The following is a 20940-nucleotide window of genomic DNA, read 5'->3' as shown; positions in this document are numbered from 1 at the left end:
ATGACGAAAAATATTCGTCAACGAACATTTTTTACAGACGAAAACTAAATAAAAACTAAATAAAAAGTCAGATATGATGACGAAGACGATGACGAAATTTAACTGACACTTTAGTCAACGAATAAAAACGAGAGGAAAATGTTGGGGCGGGACGAATGGAGAAGAGATCCAATAAGAACTACCCTTTTGTGGGGAAATCCAATCAGAGCGAATCTTTTGAGGGCAGGTTGATCTTGGCAAAGCCATTTTCAAAAGCCGCGGTTTTCAAGTTATGAGGACATTTGTTATACATTATATTTAGTTATACATTATACTTGGTTGCACAGTCTTGGTTACAAAGCTTTGGTTAATTTAAGTTGACTTTTCTCATTAGCAACACGCCATAACGTTTTGTGCACGTGGTCCGAGGGCAGCGGTATGTCTCATGAACAGACAGACAGACAGAAATGTCAGAGCTTGGTCTAGGACGAAAACGAAGAATTGACATCTGGTCAAACTTCACATATGACAACAAGGACAACAAGAGCGTCTCCCAGTTATTTTATTTTTGAGAATTGCACTTTATATTTCTTTATGCTTTTGATTTTGCAAAGACTGTAGAAGACAGTAAGTTCATTGGTTATCTATTTCAATAATGCTGTACTTTATTTTGAAAGAATGTCATATGCGTTTCATATAATTCAGGGACAATGCATATCTTTTTCAGGGAGCATGTGTATTGTTCAGGGAGAGCAGGTCTTATGGTTATTTTTGTGAAAAAGACTCATGTTTTTGACATTTAATAAAATAAATGTTTTTTTATTACAACAATTAGATATGTGCCTGTATTCTCTATATGCTTCCATATATTGTAATATACTTACAATTACGTGAATTATGGAGAAAAATCTGCTAATATTTGGTCTACTAAAACTAGACTAAGACTAAGAGACTTAAGACTAAACTAAGACTAAAACTCTTATGATATTTAGTCAACTAAACTAGACTAAGACTAAAAGATTTCAGATGACTAAAATAGGACTAAAACTAAATGGTGTATTATTCCAAAGACTAAGACTAAATCAGAATTTGCTGTCAAAATTAACACTGACTGAAATAGATAATATTTCACAATATTAGTTTTAACTGTATTTTTGAACAAATAAATGCAGCTTTGGAAGACTTACTAAGCAGGAAAGGGCGCAATATTTTGACAAACTAAAGTTAATAGGTGGTAAAGATACATACGAGCAGTATTAATTAAGACATTAGCCTAATATTTAACCTACCTGAGTGGAATTGATAAGAACAAACATGAATGTTGTCAAGATTCTTGCCCTGGAAATCCTTCTTCAGTTTAGCCAACAACAAACGCCTTTGGTTCCTCAAGACAGTTTTTTGCACTCTTCTCCTTGATTTGTTATAACTTTTGGCAGTCTGTAGTACTCCAAATGTTTTTCCTGGTCTGACCGATTAGTACAGCCTAAAAACATGTCAGCAACTGAGCAATTTCAGAAGCAATAGACAGCAAATATGCAAGTTTCGTTCGGTTCATTGGCATTGTTTACATTCAGTGCCGCCATTATAACCTTAGCTGATTGTTGACGCGTGGTGAAAACACTCTGTTGTGGCATGCAGAGCAAGCTCACTGTTAACAATGCGTGAAATACAGGAAGAAAATTCTAAATACTTCACTGAAAGTTTATATGAATGTATCTCTGAGGGGAATTGACTGTCTTCAGAACAGTTAGATGGTATTTTCTTTTCAACTTACCTGCATATATAGTATTTAAAAGCGCGACTCAGCTTTGTTTACACCTAAGGAAAGACTGTATCACTGCTGTTCAGTAAGCGCCATCTGCTGTCAGAGAGTGAATTAGCATCTCATTTAGCCCCAATGCTGTTTTCTTCATTCAGGTGTGTTTTGTGTAGCATAATATTACAAAGCTAAGCTCAGACCTTTTTGTGTTTGCTTTAAAGTTTGAATCATACAATCTAATTTACATCAAAAGTTGCTCATGCTATTTACCTTTTTCTTAAAAGCGGAAGTAAGCCTATGAGTAAGACTTCCAGGTAATTATCCACAATAGGGAAATAACAAGAAGAATAATAACATGTAGTAAATGGTAAAAACGGTTTGGACTACAAACAAGTGTGCTCATAATTAAGATAATACATTAAAATAGTATGATAAAACACACCAATTTATAATATCAAGCAAAACAAGGTGTTTTGTACAGCTGAAAATAGCTGGACGCAAATGAGACCGAAAGCCAGACCCAAAAAATGTACAAATGCACCCCCTCTTATGGGAAGAAGAAGGTGGATACCCTGTGTTTGCTTGGATTGTGATTAATATGCAGTGGTTCTGCAAATCTTTCATGTATTCTGATTAATATAAAGGCACACTCAGGAAAAAAACGGTATAAACTGTCAAAATCCTAAACAAAACAAAAAAAAGGTAATACAGATTTTTTGGTCAAACCGCCCATCACTACTTCAAAGGCGGCTGCCTATGTAGGCAGTAGACAGCAAGGCGGCTTGCTAGCTTTTGTAACAGAACTATTGATTCATCGTGGCTCTCGCATTTAGTTTTTCTGTCACTTGTCGAGTCTCCGTCGCTCTCTCGTTATGCACCAGATCTTTTCTTAATTTCCACGCAAATGTGACGGCCCAGTCGCCTAATGCTTTGTGACAAGTCACAAAACCTTGTTACATTAATCATTGCAGGATGTGCTCTCTGTCACCCACACCGCCTGGATGGTTTCCTTAAAGATCTGCCCAAAAACACCTTTGAAAAAGCATAAATTGCTTTTCAACCCAGAAATGGCTTTTCGGAAATATAATAATCTGGGATTTTGCAAAGCGATTGAGATTTGTTTGTTTTTTTTAAGTTTGCAAAGGCCGTTTGCACATTTTTTGACATTTTCTTTCTCTTGCAGGCGACATCACTCAGAAGGGATATGAGAAGAAGAGGTCAAAACTGCTCGGGGCGTATCTGCCACAGCCTCCAGGTAAGAGCCCTAACTCTCACCTACTATTTATGGGGTCGCAGAATGTGTTTGTACCTACAGACTTGCATTCGTACAGCTGACAGAACCAGCTTTTCTCTACAGCAGATGGGTTCGCCTTCCCTTTTCTCGTTTAAGCAGATCCTAAAAACCTGCGATGGGAATCGGTTTCCTGTGGGCTAATATTCTAGGCATTAAGATCTCAACAGATGGATTTCACAATCGCTCTCTCGTACATAAACAAGAAATGACTTTTGTAGGGCATCCTAGGCTGCATTACTATGCGGATGGTAAGGTTACACACTTATATATCCACCCTAATGCAGGCATATGGGATTTAATTGGCCATTTTATTATTTGACCAGATACCTGAAGTAGAAACATTTAAAAGTGGTTTTCTTTAACACGGAAGTAAGCCTATGGTTGAGACTTCCGGTTCATTATCCACTATGAGAAGAATAACAACGTGCAGTAAATGGTAAAACTGTTTGCACTGCAAACCAGTGTGTTCATAATTGAGATAATACATTAAAATAACGGTAAGACTCTCCGATTTGCAATATCAAGCAGCAAAATTAGCTGTTTTGTACAGCTAAAAATAGCTGGATGCGGATGAGACCGGAAGCCAGACACATAAAATGTACAAATGGCTGCACTCACTCTTACGGGAAGAAAAACGATGATACATCATTTAATATTTGCCAGATAAAGGTTAACAAATCAGAATTGGTTGACATTCTAAATGCAGCCTTAAAGTCTGAAGCTCCAACGGCTTTATTTTCTCTCTTTTCTCCTGTGAAAATCTTATTTGGAAGCAGGGCCATCCATAACCCGGTCCGGCTCCAGACTTAATCAGTCTATTTGCCCGCTTTTTCTTCAGTGCTGCTTTAAAATGAGCTGATAAGTGACTGTAGGCACCAGAATTAAGAGGCTCCTTTAAGCTCTTCTCAAGAGCTTCATAAAAGGTGCTTAGAACTTTTTCTCTCATTTCATTGAACTGAAACAACCCCTTCTTATGAATATTAGTATTGGGGGGGGGGGGATAAAATGTTCAGCTTTTCAATAAATGATACCTTGGTTGATCACCCTGGTCACTCATTTAAGTGCTCTTGAAGTAAATGCTTTGCATTTAGACTATCGATAAACTTCAGACAGTCTGCTGATCAAACATCTCCAGCTTTAAATGGCATTGCTCTTTAAAAACATGTCGGCATCATTAAAATGAAGAGCTGGGTTGAGTAATTTCTTGGTGTTGAAGAACTGTTTTTTTTTTTTTTTTTTTTTTTTTTTTTTTTAAGATGAAGTGATTTCTTCTGTATTACAGTTACTCAGACAGGTACAGTTGAAGTCAGAAGTTTGCAAAATCTACAAAATGTTAAATATTTTAGCAAAACAAGTGGGGTCATGCAAACTGCATGATAGTTTTTATTTAGTACTGACCTGAATAAGATATTTCACATAAAAGTAATTTACATATAGTCCACAAGGGAAAATAATAGAATTTATAAAAATGACTCAGTTCAAAAGTTTACATACACTTGATTCTTAATACTGTGTTGTTGCCTGAATGATCCACAGCTGTTTTTTGTTGTTGTTGTTTAGTGATATTTATTCATGAGTCCCTTGTTTGTCTGAACAGTTAAACTGCCTGTTCTTCAGAAAAATCTTTCAGATTCAGGTTCAAATGCTTATTAATGCTCCAGAAGGAAAACACGATACATTAATAGCCGGGGGTGAAAACTATTTGAAGATCAGGGAAAATTTAACTTATTCTGTCTTGTGGGAAACATGTAAGTATCTTCTGTAGCTTATGAAGGGCAGTAATAAATGGAAAAAATATGATATGTACACATCTTCTTTCTGTTCAAAAGTTTTAAATTATTTTTATGTGGTGCCCATACATTTTTTTTTTTTTTTTTTTGTGCATTTATAATATCTTTGTCATTGAAAAAATCATTTGTGCATGAAAAGTGTTCTTGTAGCTTCATAAAATTATGGTTGAACCACTGATGTCACATGGAGTATTTTATCGATATCCTTACTACCTTTCTGGGCCTTTAACATTTTAGTTGCGTTTGCTCTTGGATTTCATTAAAAATATTTTAATTTGTGTTCCAAAGGTCTTATGGGTTTGGAATGTCATGAGGGTGTGTAATTAATGACAGAATTTTATTTTTTGGCCGAACTGTCCCTTTAAGATATTACATTTTTAGCTGTATCACCCAGCCCTACCAATAAAGCCAGTGCTGTTTTTACAGTTTAGTAAGAATTTATGTAACTTTTGAAGGTCTCTGATTTGTGCTCGGCATGTCTGGCTGCATTGTTGATTAGCACGGCTTCTGTTGCCATAGCAACAGGCAGCCCGCATGTTCCCAGTCTGGCTCCCGGTGAAAAAAAAAAATATATGACATCATGCTCAGGCACAAAGCATGTATCGTAGACTGTGGCGTGAAGAGTGGCATGCGCCAGACTCAACGCGACGCCTCCAATCCTGCGGGAACTGATGTTATTTAACAGTCCTGTAAAGGCATGAACTTGCGTTTAACGATCAGTCGTTTATGTACTGGAGAAAGGGAACGTGACACAGTGACACCTCCCTTAATGCCCGTCTGATTGTGTGTGTGTGTGTGTGTGTGTCTCCTAGTTTTTAAGAGCATCAGGTTACCAGCACAGAGGAGAGATTGTTTCCGTCGCTGCCTTTGACTGAATGACAGCCGTACTTAGACGTTAACCCAATCAGTATCGATCGGTGACTGTTAACCCTCGGCTTTTTAGTAGGAGGAAGACTGTGTGTTCATTGTAGTTGAGTCAGAAAAGCACCATCACATCCTCCGCTGCATGAGCTGGTGCATGATTCTGACTTAACCTGCTGTCTCACCTTCTGCCTTATTGAATGAATAAATCCACCCGCTGATGTCTTAGGCTATGTCAGCACGGGGCCAAAATTGATTTCTCCGGCCTGCACGCAGAGCTCTTGGCTGGAACGCCGAGCGCAACCTGGGCCGTCTCACGTGTCCTAAAATCTGCCAGGAGGAGCAGAGTGGTGCTAAGCTCTCCGCTCAGAATCCAAGACAACAAAGAACAACAGAACAGAACAGAGCTGGCTCATCACAAGAGCCATTGATATGAGTCATAGCCGACCAATCGCTGCTGTGTGTGCCTGGAATTAAATATTTTAGCTTTTCTCAATCAGGGCTGCACTGGCATAGACATATTGGCAGATATGGATTGTCTATATATGGCCCACATGGAATCTGCAGCCTCAAAGCTTGAAGAAATCTTTACAGAATTTGAAAATGTTATTCATAAAATCATACAATTTGTTAAATAGATAGTTCACCCAAAATGAAAATTCTGTCATTAATTACTCTCCCTCATGTCGCTCCAAATCCGTAAGACCTTTGTTCATCTTTGGAACACAAATTAAGAAATTTTTGATGAAATCCAAGAGATTTCTGAATCTGCATAGACAGCAATGCAACTGACATGTTCAAGGCACAGAAAGATGGTAAGAAGATCATTAAAATAGTCCGTGTGACATCAGTGGAAGAAGAAGACAAAAATAATGACTTCATTCAACAATTTATCTTAGACGCTCTTAGACGTGTGTTCATGACAGTACCATGACCCATGAAGTTGAGATTGTTGAAAAAATAAGAAATTGAATAAAGTCGTTATTTTTACTACATTTTTGGGTTTTAAACATGGTAGTTGCATTGCTGTCTATGCAGGGTCAGAAAGCTCTTGGATTTAACCAAAAATATCTTAATTTGTGTTCTGAAGATGAACGAAGGTCCTACAGGCAATTTAAATTTTTGGGTGAACTATCCCTTTATAAAAAAAAAAAAGTTATATAGACCTGCCAGTGTTTAAATTATTTTGTATTTTTTTCAATTTTATTTTATTTTATTTTACAGTGTTTGTAAATAGTCTATTTAGTTTCGTTTTTTTGGTTGCTTTTTGTGTGTATTTTTTCTGTGTTGCTTTCGCTTTGATTAGGTAGTGTTTTGTTTAGTTTTTTTTTTTGCTTTCGTTTTGTTTTGGTAGTGTTTTGTTTAGGTTTTTTTGATTGCTTTTATTTTGGCAGTGTTTTGTTTAGTTTTTTTATTGCTTTCGTTTTGTTTAGATAGTGTTTTGTTTAGTTTTTTTGGATTGCTTTTATTTTGTTTGGTAGTGTTTTGTATGTTTTTTTTTTTTATTGCTTTCTTTTTGTTTAGACGGTTTTTGTTTTGTTTTTTTGGATTGCTTTTATTTTGTTTGGTAGTGTTTAATTACTTTTTTTGATATGCTTTCTTTTTGTTTAGGTAGTATTTTAAGGTTTTTTTTTAGATTGTTTTTGTTTTGTTTTGCTAGTGTTTGTTTAGTTTTATTTGTCTTTTTCTTTAGTTTTTTTGCTTGTGCTTTTTTTTTTTGCTTTGCTTGTGTTTTACTTGTTTTGTTTGAAATTTTACACATCTCCAAGCTAAATTTATGATGAAACATTATAATGTACAAACAGTAACTACTTAGCATATTTATATATTAGCATAGAAAAAATAATAAGAATTTCCCAATAATTAGTAAACTTCCTATTGTTGTCAATTTTAGGTATTTATTTTTGCACCTGACCTTATTGAATATGCATTTGTAGAAGTTACCCTTTCAGATGCAAAATTTATGGGAGGACAGTATTAAAATAACAGATAGATTGTGCTGGTCATTATGGAAATGTAATGTGCTGTAATGTGCGCATTGTTAGTAAATCACACACAATATTTTTCCCTCCTATCGGCGCTTTTATGGAATTGCACTCTAACACTAATTTGCCCTGTTTAGTAAGTCTGGCCCCTATGTTGGAAAGAAAAGCTACTCTGAACTTAGAATGAGACAAGAAAGTAGGTTGCCATTGAGATATTGAAAGAATGAAACGCTGATTAAAATGAGAACAAATAGGTATCAGGGTTTCTCTTAGCCCGTCTGTGAGGGAGAGCGTTACAGGAAGAGATCAATAAAGTGGATATGTAATAAATGAGTCCCTGGCTGAGACATGTAATTGTCCCTCTCTTGCTCTCTTTGTGTCTTTTAGGGCTGGAGGCGTCCATGGCACACGAGCGCCGGCCACCCATGGCGCCCTCCGCTTCACGATACCACCGCAGACGCTCCTCCGGCACCCGTGATGAACGTTACCGATCAGGTGAGTCCGACAGGACCGCAGCGGGGAGTTTATTCCAACAGTGCAATGAGTGATCCATCATGATTCCTACACTGAACTGATGGGAAATGTGGCTGCCCAGAATTCCTGCACCACAAAAATGAACAGATCAAGGGGATTCATTCTGTAAAATTTATCTCCACTGTGAGCTTTCTGGGCTCAAAATATAATTTCTTTATATAGCCTTAAAAATAAATCCAGTTCCAAAATCCAGTTTAGCTATTTATACCATATATTGTTGCAAAACTCAATGTTTTACGATCTTTCACAATTGTTGGCACTAAAATAGGTTAAAAAAAACTTTAGTGGACCTCATGGGTAAGAAAGAAATAATAATATAGTTTTCCATTCTGTAGCAATAAAAAACAGACATTTTAACATGCTCATATATACAAAAGTATCTAGTAAATTAAATGTGTGTGTGTGTATATATCTATAAGTGACAACATATGCCATAAAATGTCATATATTTAAATAATTTAAAACAGAGTGTGTGTTTGTGTGTCAGATTATGGTTTGTTTATCCCTGGGTATGTTACTGGCCTTCCCCTTCTGGGCAAATATACAAATATTGATATATGATATGTGTGCAAGAGAGATTTATCTGCTATGAGCTGTACATATTAAAATTGTATCTGTCTCTCTGTGTGTCCTTTAAACAGCCACTCCTCCAAAATGAGATGAAAGATTGAAAAACAGGGTTCAGTAGTCATGAGACACAGTGTTTATTGAGCTTTTCGTTACAGAATGAGGTTTTATGATTTATGGTAGATTTGAGGAAAGTTCCCAACAGTAAATTCACTTTTTCTGAGTAATGCTGAATAGCACATACCAGGCCTCAACCACTGTCTAACTTTAATAACAAGATGGAATCAAAGTGGATCATATTTACAGTAATATTTACGTGTTTAATAATATTGTGTGCATTCTCAACCTCTGAAGCCACTTCGTTGGTGATGGTCATAAAGACCACATAGTTGAGAGAAAGAATTGTATTAACTAGGGATAATAAAATAATAATGATAATTATTATTATATAATTTTCCTTGGTAAAACGATAATGAGTTTGATAAATGTTCGATATAATGTTTATGTGGCAAACGGCAGCATAGCTTGAGCTTAACAGTGTTGCCAAGTCCGCTTTCATGTCCACGGGTTGAAGCAACCAAATAACGTGTTATTTAGCCCTTGGAATGCAAATCTTACCAGGGGAACCCCGCCAAAAATGTGTATTTTGTTTTCAGTAGCAATAGTGCAGGTTTTGTTCTAAAAACCTGGCAACCCTGGAGCTCAGTAGAGTCATGGTCATGCAACCACTAAACAGCACTGTGAGATCCAGTGTGAAATGCTTAAATTCAGCAAAGAACACAAATGACTCTGATTTTAAACTAGTTTAAAGCCGGATGAAACAGTGCTGAGAAGTAGAAGAAGTGTTGTGTGCATTGATAGAGTCAGAAGGCTTTTCTGTCTACAAATCACCATCATTTACTATAGATTTACTGTAGTAACGCTAACTGCACCATGCTGTTGTGGCAGAAATGAGGACTTTATTTTGAATAAGACAAGACGTGCACTTACTTTTTCAGATCCCTTTAACTGCATTTGGAAAATAATTAAATCAGAATATGAGAAAATTCGTATCGAATTAATCTTGGGCGTTTCCTTGTAAGCTCCATATTCAGGTTTTCTTTATTCTGAAATAGACATTTCCACAGCTATTGTGGTTCTCATTTAATCAGCATTTAGTATTATGAATAAACCAAGATGTGCACTTTCTTTTTTCAGTTCCTTTTAACTGCATTTGGAAAGTAAATAAATCAGAATATGAGCAAATTCATGTCGAATTAGTATTGGGCGTTTCCTCATAAGCTCTCTATTTTAGTTATGTCTTTATTCTGAAAAACACATTTACACTACTGTTGTGGTTTACATGCATATATTATGAATAAACCAGGTCTTACACTTTCTTTTTCAGTTCCCTTTAACTGCATTTGGAAAGTAATTAAATCAGAATATGAGCAAATTCGTATCCATTTAGTTTTGGGCATTTCCCCTTAAGCTCTATATCTAGGTTATGTCCTTATTCTAAAATAGACTTTATCACAGCTATTGTGTGTTTACATTTAATCAGCATATGTTATGAATAAACCAAGACATGCACTTTTTTCAGTTCCCTTAAACTGCATTTGGAAAGTAATTAAATCATAATATGAGCAAATTCGTATCAAATTATTTTTGGGCGTTTCCCCATAAACTCTATATTCTGGTTATGTCTTTATTCTGAAATAGACATTTCCACAGCTATTGTGGTTTACATTTAATCCGCATATATTATGAATAAACCAAGACATGCACTTTTTTCAGTTCCCTTAAACTGCATTTGGAAAGTAATTAAATCATAATATGAGCAAATTCGTATCAAATTATTTTTGGGCGTTTCCCCATAAACTCTATATTCTGGTTATGTCTTTATTCTGAAATAGACATTTCCACAGCTATTGTGGTTTACATTTAATCCGCATATATTATGAATAAACCAAGACATGCACTTTTTTCAGTTCCCTTAAACTGCATTTGGAAAGTAATTAAATCATAATATGAGCAAATTCGTATCAAATTATTTTTGGGCGTTTCCCCATAAACTCTATATTCTGGTTATGTCTTTATTCTGAAATAGACATTTCCACAGCTATTGTGGTTTACATTTAATCCGCATATATTATGAATAAACCAAGACATGCACTTTTTTCAGTTCTCTTTAACGGCATTTGGAAAGTAATTAAATCAAAATATGAGCAAATTCGTATCGAGTTAGTGTTGGGCGTTTAGCTGTAAACTGTATATTCAGGTTATGCCCTTATTCTGAAATAGTCATTTCCACAGCTATTGTGGTTTACATTTAATTAGCATATATTATGAATATACCAAGACATGCACTTTTTTCAGTTCCCTTTAACGGCATTTGGAAAGTAATTAAATCAAAATATGAGCAAATTCATATCGGATTAGTCTTGGGCGTTTCCCTGTAAACTCTATATTCTTGTGATGTCTTTATTCTGAAATGGACATTTCCACAGCTATTGTGGTTTACATGTAATCAGCATATATTATGAATAAACCAAGTCTTACACTTACTTTTTCAGTTTGCTTTAACTGCATTGGGAGACTAATTAAATCAGAATATGAGCAAATTCGTATCGGATTAGTCTTGGGCGTTTCCCTGTCAACTGTATATTCTGGTCATGTCTTTATTCTAAAAAAATAAATAAATCCACAGCTATTGTGGTTTACTTTTTAATAAATAAACCAAGACATGCACTTTTTTCGGTTTCCTTTAACTTCATTTGGAAAGTAATTAAATCAGAATATGAGCACATTCATATTAAATTAGTCTTGGGTGTTTCCTTGTAAGCTTTATATTCTGATTATGTCTTATTCTGAAAAAGACATTTCCACAGCTATTGTGGTTTATATTTAATCAGCATGTGTTATGAATAAACCAAGACATGCACTTTTTTTAAGTTTACTTTAACTGCATTTGGAAAGTAATTAAACCAGAATATGAGCAAATTTGTATTGAATAGGTTTTGGGCATTTCCTCATAACCTCTATATCTTGGTTATGTCCTTATTCTAAAATAGACATTTTCACAGCTATTGTAGTTTACAAGTAATAAGCTCATAAACTCTATATTCTGGTTATGTCTTTATTCTGAAAAAGACATTTTTACAGCCATTGTTGTGTACATGTAATCAGCAGGTATTATGAATAAACCAAGACAAACACAATCTTTTTCAGTTCCGTTTAACTGCATTTGAAGAGTAATTATATCAGTATATGAACAAATTCATATTGAATTAGTCTTGGGGCGTTTCCTCGTAAGCTCTGTATTCTGGTTATGTCTTTATTCTGAAAAAGACATTTCCACAGCTATTGTGGATTACATTTAATCAGCATATGTTATGAATAAACCAAGACATGCATCTTTTTTTTCAGTTCCCTTTAACTGCATTTAGAAAGTAATTAAATGAGAATATGACCAATTTTGTATCGGATTATTCTTGGGCGTGTAAACACAGTCAGTGTGTTGATGGAATATGTTGTTCTGTATCTCATTAGAGAGTCCAAATAACAGCTTGGATTATTAGAGGCCGTGACTCTGCCAGTGCGAGGAGTGCAGCCGTGGGTACAACCTACAGTCAGCCATGGTGTCATCTCTCTCTCTCTCTCTCTCTCTCTCTCTCTCTCTCTCACACACACACACACTGAGATGAGTCAGTATTGCAAGATCACAGAAGGGCTGGAGGTGGTGGCTTGGCTCTCGTCACAAACTCTCACGACCATCAGCCAGAGGGACTCATCTAATCCACGTCACTGTAAACACCAGCTTGGAGGTCAGCGGCTAGTTAATACAGATTCCCTTCATTTCATTTCTCCTTTTTTTTTTCCCTCCTCAGATGTCCACACAGAAGCAGTTCAGGCAGCACTAGCCAAACACAAGGAGAGGAAGATGGCTGTTCCCATGCCGTCTAAACGCCGATCTCTAGTGGTACAGACCTCTATGGATGCCTACACCCCCCCCAGGTGAGCTTCACACCTGATTCTAAATCATCATTCATTTAAAGTCAACATGAAATAAAAAAAAAAATGGACTATTAAAATTAAAGTATAGTTCACCCAAAAAAAGACGTTTGTCATCATTTATTCATTTATTTGTTCTAAACCTGTATGCAAAACAAAAAAGAAGAAATTTGAAAAAAATGTCTCTGTTTCTGAGAGTCAGAGGGGTTCAATGACTGACTGACGTCATCTAGGCTGTGTAGGCAGGGAAAATATAGCTATCCAATAGGCAAAAAGCTTTTTAGCCATTGTTTTAGGCTACCTTCAAAAATCATAAATAAGTGTAATAAGTTATATTTTTTTTAATAATAAGAAAAAAAGTTAATTATAAACAAATTTTAATTTAATAATTGTTGAATATATTAAATATATTAATGATAATTAACAATATTTTTTATTTATTTTATTTAAATAATTTTAAATTTCATTTTATAAATAACTATAAATAATGTTTTAAAAATAACAATGTATGTGTATGTAAATTAATGTATTTGTACATTTTAATAAATTGTATTTATAATATAAATATATTAACGATAATTCTGAATAACTTTTCGTGAAATAGTTATAAATAATTTACATTTAAATTTTATAAATGTTATAAATAATGATTTACAAATAACTTAATGTACATTCATTTAAATTAGTGTACTTGCATATTTTAATAAATTGTTTTCAATATAAATATATGAATGAAAATTGTGAATAATTGTTAATGCAAGAATCATAAATAATTGATTCATTTTATTAATAATTACGAATAATAATTTTACAATAAATGAATGCATTTGTATGTTTTAATAAATTGTATTATTTTTATATAAATATATTATTGATAATTATGAATAATTTATTTAATGTTTATAAATAATTTAAAATTTTGTTTTATAAATAGTTGTGAATAATATTTAAAAAATAAATGCATGTAAATTAATGTATTTGTGTATTTTAATAAATTGTATTTTTAATATAAATATATTAATGTTAATGTTATAAATAACAATGTTCATTCATGTAAATGTATGTATTTTTATATTTTAATAAATTGTATTTTTGAATATGTATTAATGGTAATGAATAATGTTTAATTTAATAATTATAAAAAATTTAAATTTCATTTTATCAGTAGTTATTAATAGTAATTTTAAAATAACTTGATGTACATTCATGTAAATTAATGTATTTGTATATTTTAATAAATTGTGTTTTTTATATAAATATATAAATGATAATTATGTATAATTTTAATGTAATAATGATACATTTAAAATTTCATATTCTAAATAATAATTAAAAAATAACTTAATGTACATTCATATAGATTAGTGTATTTGTATTTTTTTAATATGTTGTATTTTTTTTAATATATTACTTTCTGGTATAAAATCCTGTTGATAAAATTATTTTTCGTGACCCAATTATATCCCGCTCTACATATTTTCTTGTAGAATTTTCTAGTTTATTCTGAAATCCGTCCAATGGGTTGCAAATCCCTTTTCATGTTGACTTTAATTGCACTTGTCCACCTTCTGGGCTGAGTGTTGAGTGGGTCTGAGTGACTCTCACTAGGCCTCTCCCCCCTCTCCTCTCTGCCCCCCCTGACAGACACCTCGTCCGGCTCGGAGGAGGAGGGCGGCCAGGGTGAGGGTACCCCCCACCTCCAGCCAGGGCAGCGTCAGCATGGAGCACTGGATCAGCCGGGCCATCCACCAAGGTTCCACCACCTCCTCCTCCTCATCGTCAACGCAGAGTGGGGGCAGCGGAGCCGCCGGGCGCCTGGCTGACGTCCTGGCTCAAACGCATGTCGGCAAATCAGGTAACGCCCTTCTGAACGAGCCCCGCCTCCACATCTATCCCTCAGCCAGTCACTCCCACACTTCCTGCCATGCTTCTAAACCCCGCCTCCCTCGCCTATGTGTGCTGTCCGCACCTTCTTTTGCTCCTTATCGTATATCTGTGCTGTTGTTGAACCACGCTAGCCGTCATTAACATGATTTTCTGCTAACCTTCTCTGAAATTGTGTCTGTAACTGTAAAATTAGTAAATAATCAGTAATGTTTGTCCGTAGACTCTGGTAGGTGGACAGCTCAACAATAAGGAAGGTCTGATACTAGTTTGGGCGAATGATGAAAGTCACAATATTTTAGATGTTGTCAACAAATATGTGCCTAAATTAAATCATAAATCACTTTGTTTTTCAGCAAATTGTGTTGAATTTATAGCAGTAATGGAGTTAAGTTATTATTGCATAAAAACATAAGTATAAATGTAAAAAGATTGTAAATAAATAGTTTTTAATTTTATATAATTGTAAAATATTAAATTTCTAAAAAAAAAAATACTATCAAATATTTATAAAAAAAAACATTTATTTTTATGCTTTTTGTGTAAAAATATATATTTTTAGTGCTGTCAAAAGGTTAATTACGATTAATCGCATCCAAAATAAAGGTTTATAAATGTGTATTTATAATCATGTAATTATATTTATTTATAATATAAAATTTATAATTGTATGTATAATCATATAATTTATAATATATATAAATATTTTTAATATATAAACATTTTTCCTAAATATATACATGAATGTGTGTGTATTTAGCACAGTGCACACAATATATTATGTAAACAAAAACGTATATTTTGAATGCGATTAATCGTTTTATGGCACTAATTTATATTTTATTTATTTTTATTTTGTGCTTAAAAAATTAACATTTAATTTAACAAATATGTTACTTTCTGATGCATATAAATGTATTTTACTAAAAAAATATATATGCTAAAATATTGTTTTAATTTTTTTATATTTTAATAGTTATTTACACTTACAAAAATGTCCCAGGCCTGCATTTTTTCTTGTTGAATTTTCTTTCTTTTTTCCCCTTTTTTCCTTAAGAAAATTTATCATTTAATGAAAAAGTATAAATATATTTAATTAAATATATTATTTATTAAAATATAAACACTGCAAGTACTTGTCTGACTGGACCAGCCCAAAAGATCCTTGTTGTTGAGCCCTGAGGTAACAATTAAATCAACACAGAGTCAGTTACATCTCCCTGTAAAGTAGTCGTGTGACTAGCCTATGCTGCACAGCTGTTAAATCTATCCATCCAGCTGAGTTTAAATGTAAACAGAGAACGCAGCAGGAAGAGGAAAGAGTTTCACTGCCACTTTCCCCTCCTCCACTCAGAAAGAAAGACTTCTAATTTTCAAAAACCTCACGAACCCACTGTATCCAGAGGGCTTAACGTTGTAGACTGTGGCTAAGTGATGAATTCGGGTGTTTTAATAGAGCTATGATGTTATGTAGGAGTGCCCTGTGGAGCAGTTTAATGTCTGAAGAAAGGAACTCATCTCTTTCACACTGTCCTGTTACCTCTCTCCCCTCATATTCCTTTTTATTTCCCTTCACGATTTGGTTGTCTCATCATTATATCCCAGTTTCCCTTTCCTGTATCGACTTTCCTTCCTGCTCTGTGTTTCAAATCACTCTATCCACCATTTTGTTTCTTCTTAAGGACATTTTACACGGTGCACTGTAGGCGCAAAGTTTTATGAATTTACCGCTATTCCATGCACACAAAAGCAAGCCTGCTACTGCTTCTACTTTAGGTTAATGCTAGCGAGTCAAAACATCACAGAATGAAGCGGTTACTAGGGCTGGGTAACAAATATTAATTTCTCATTTTTAATCGATTCTTAATTTTACGAAACAATATTGATTCTTAAATCCAAAGAATCGATTAGTCTAGACTGTTTTCAATTAATGAATGGAGCAGTGTAGTGTGCCTCCCACCAAATAAATTGCAATAAGCTTTGTGCTTTGTTACTTTTGGTATGAAACAAAGTCTCAGACTTGAAATTCTGTCCATTTTATTACAGTATTCAAACAATGAATGCATTTTGGCTCTGTTTAATGTGGCGTGATCATTTCTTCTACTTTAATACCAGTTTTAGCATGAAATAAACATGAATGAACATCCAAAGGTATGTTAAAAGAATGGGTACAACTTACCAAAATGTAATCGCCCAGAAAGACTGCAGAAAGACATCAGTATAAGAGCTTGTAAAACAATGTTACGTAACGTTAAATTTACCTCAGAAAAAACATATTCTGTGACCATAAACCTATTAGTCAGCTAGAAAAAAATGAGCTCTAGAGAACGTTTTGCTAAATACAGTACAGTATATGCACCATACAACATATTTATTATAATTTTTTACTGTTTTTCAATGTTTAATTTGTTTAAATGAACAGCCACTATTTAAATGTTTATATTTAATATTAAAAACGCTATTATAATAAAAACTTCAATTCAATGGGAGCATTGGTTTTCAGCGTGAATGCTGCGACAGAACACACAAAACGTATCTAAAATGAGAAAGAGCTTAGCGATTGACTGTACAAATAGATTTGACAAGAAATCTGAGGTAAATTTTTACATACTGTTGAAAGCTACAGAAAAAAGTAGCAAATGGATCCCTGCAATTCAAAGAAACCAATGGACTCCAGGCAGCGAAACACAGATTTGCAGTTGCATATATATATATATATATATATATATATATATATATATATATAATGTATAACATTGATATGAGTGATCACTCAGGTTTAGACCAAACCTGTTTTGTATTTACAAAATGCATTCACATGCAAATTCCCTATTAAATCCAGTCATGCAGCAGGCTCTTTTGCCCTTTTGTCCAGCTGAGGGGGCGTATTCCGACGGAAAAGTGACGTCAGTGCATACCATCTATATACTGAATTTAATCAAATCAAATTAAATCAGAAATCAAATCGAATTGCAAGCTTGTGAATCAGAATCCAATCAGAATCAAATCAAATCATAAAATTTGTCAAAACCCAGCCCTAGCGGTTACTGTAAATTATATTCTGTGTTGCTTCTAAGTTCATTATAATTTCATTATAAAATAATTAAACTGTCTTTCTAAAAAATCCATATTTTTAAAGGCCCATTCGCACCAAGAACAATAACTATAAAGATAACTGTAACTATATAATAACTATATTAACATTCTCACCAACTGACAATAGTATTCTGTTTATTATAAACGTGCCTTGAGTTTCGTCTCAAGCTGTTTAATATTAGGTGGATTCTGATTGGCTGTCAATGTTTCCATCATTTATCAGGTAGAAAAAAACAGTTCTGTTAGTGATTCCAGCAATATTATTTTTTTGGCTTGTTATTGTTATAGTTGTGAAATTGGAATGATTATTAAAGGAACAGTTCACCCAGAAATGACAATTCTGTTATTAATTTTTCACGCTCATGACGATCCAAACCGTTAGACCTTTGTTCATCTTTAAAGCACAAATTAAGATATTTTTGATGAAGTCCGAGAGCTTTCTGACCCTGCATAGACAGCAACGCAACTGACACATTCAAGGCCCAGAACGGCAGTAAGGACATTGTTAAAATAGTCCATGTGACATCAGTGGTTCAACCGTACTTTTAAGAAGCTACGAGAATAGTGAAAGAAGTTAAAAATAACAACTTCACTCAATAATTCCTCCCTTACGCGTCGGTCTTCGACTGTTTAGAGTTCTACTATTTTTCATAAAATTTTATAAAATTAAGGTTGAACCTCTGTTGTCACATGGACTATTTTAATGATGTCCTTACTACCTTTCTGGGCCTTGAACGTGTCAGTTGCGTTGCTGTCTATACAGAGTCAAAGCTCACGGATTTCATTAAAAATATCTTAATTTGTGTTCTGAAGATGAACGGTCTTACAGGTCTGGAACGACATGAGAGTGAGTAATTAATGACAGAATTTTCATTTCTGGTGAACTATCGCTCTAAATCTTTATAGTTAGTTATCATTACCGTTATCAAATGGACCTTTAATCTGATCTGTCTGGTCTGCTAGACTGGCCAAGCTGGTCTTAGCTGGTTTATCTAGTCTCACCAGCTGAAAAGTGCCAAAAACGCATCTAAAAAGACTAGCTGGAGACCAACAAACCAAATGTAGGCTGTTGTTGTTCAGCATGAAACAAAATAACTAAAAAAAAAGACATTTGTTTCTTCATAAAATAGCTAACCATGAATAGAAATAAATGTGATTGGTGGGCAGACACAGTGTGCTGTGTCTGAACACACTCATTCTTTTACTCATTCACATTGTGTGGGCAGCAGGGAGCGATTTCGGACACATCAACTCCAAAAGTGACTAAAAACTAAACAACATTTGATTGGGTATAGAATAATGACACACAATCTTCTGATTGGTCAATGACACATAAAATCTTGGCGAGCTTTCAGCGCCGCCTCCTCGAAAACAAACCGGTTACCGTGTAAATGAGCCTTTCGATTTTCTCCCTCACTTCCTTTTTGTTCTCCCACATGATAATGTTGTGGTACCATCTAAAAGCAGACAACCAACCTCAAGAGACTAAGTCGTGCTCGGAGCTCTCAGAACATTGTTAGTGCATATTTAGCAACACGGCAAGGATGGTTATCTTTGGGACATTTTTAAACACAGAACAAGTTCTGCAAGTGCTTCCCAGGTTGTTGCTTTTGTCCCATATTTGTCTCGTTGTACCGTTGAGAGAAACATGGCAGTGTGGGTGCTCCTTTAGGAATGCTCAATCATTCCCACCTCCTCCGTCCCTCCTCCTTCCCCTTCCATGCAAGATATCCAGAGTCCTCAAGACTCTGTTGGGAACATGGCACCGTCCATGCTCGGCTCATCAGCCCCCGTCCCTCCTGCCAATCCATACCTGTGGTGAGGAAGTGGACGGTTCTAAGGTTCTGGTTCTCCCCCTTCCTCCCTTCCCCATCCAGGGCCGATCGCTCACCTCTCGTTGAAGAGGAAAACTATGCTCGGCGTAGCAGAGAACGGAAACTCGCTGCGGCGCTCCTGTGAGTTCGGATCAGATCTTCTCTGGCCGCCGCCCTTGGAGTCCGAGGGTCAGTATACGCCCCCCTCCCCAACGCACACACACTTCCCCCTGTTATCCGATCATCTAGAACGTCTCTGTGTTCTCTATGAGTCTGGGGGACGACGGGCCCCTTGGTGTGTTTGTGTTTCGAGTTGCGTGCTGTGAATTTTATGAACGTCAGTTCTGCTGTGTATGTACAAATAAGTGACAGAAACTTTTTGACAGCAGTTTTGAGACTCTGTTTGTACTGTTGTATTTGAGATTCGGTCTCTCTGTGAATAGTGACTGTGTACCTTGTGTTTTTTCTAAATATGTATAGTTTTTCAATTATGTAAGTGTGAGATACTGTTTTCAGGCTTTCAGTCTGCTTTTAGATGTCCATTCTTTGTCTCTATGTGCTTATCGTTGTTATTCATTCCTGACCTTGTGTTTTTTTTAAGAATAGTTCACTTAAAAATTTTCATTCTGTTATTATTTACACTTCATGTCTTTCTGAACCAATTTGATTTATTTTCTTCCATAGAAGACAAAATGAGAAATTTTGAGGAATGTTCATGCTGCTCTTTTCCATAGTATGAAAGTTAAGGTAACATTAGTACAAATCATATGCAATATTCCAAGTCTTCTGAAGCTATATGATAAATCTTTGTGAAAAATTTGCTTTTAATGTATAGAAAAGAGCAGCTTAGACATTCTGCAAAGTCTCATGAATGACATGAGGGTTAGTGAATAATGGCAGAATTATTTTTTTGTGTGCGCTATTGCTTTAACTCTCAGTGTGTTGTCGCTATCCGTGTATTTATCTGTTAAATTTGCATGATTGTTTGTTTAAATGTTGTGAATTGCATTGACTGTTTATCCAGTGTATAACCATTAATTTTTTTCATTAAAACACAGGCAAATATTGACTAATATTCAAAGGTTTGGGGTCAGTAAGATTAGTTTTTTTAAGAAAGTAGTACTTTTATTTAACAAGGATGCTTGAAGTTCTTCAAAAGTGACAGTGAACATATTTGGGATGTTACTGAATTTCTATTTTGAACTCTGTTCATCAAAGAGGCTCCACAAAAATATTAAGCAGCATTGATTTCAGTGTTTTCAACACTGATAATAATGTTATTTGATCAACAAAGCAACATATTATATTGGTTACTGAAGGATCATGTGACGCTGAAGACTGGAGTTATGATGCTGAAAATTCAGCTTTGCATCACATGAATAAA

At 34.7% G+C, this 20940-nt stretch overlaps 1 protein-coding gene across 1 annotated transcript in view; it reads left to right on the top strand.

Moving 5' to 3' along the window:
* The window catches only part of dip2ca (disco-interacting protein 2 homolog Ca), a 147453-nt gene that overhangs the window by 62396 nt on the left and 64117 nt on the right, over positions 1–20940 (top strand). The window contains 6 exon segments of the mRNA XM_051097956.1: positions 2922–2993; positions 8056–8163; positions 12639–12762; positions 14405–14440; positions 14442–14617; positions 19620–19745. Of these exon segments, the coding sequence (XP_050953913.1) occupies positions 2922–2993; positions 8056–8163; positions 12639–12762; positions 14405–14440; positions 14442–14617; positions 19620–19745 (642 nt within the window).

This window comes from Labeo rohita, chromosome 24 (assembly GCF_022985175.1).
Source record: "Labeo rohita strain BAU-BD-2019 chromosome 24, IGBB_LRoh.1.0, whole genome shotgun sequence".
Lineage (NCBI taxonomy): Eukaryota > Metazoa > Chordata > Actinopteri > Cypriniformes > Cyprinidae > Labeo > Labeo rohita.
This window is presented reverse-complemented; position numbering and strand designations above follow the sequence as displayed.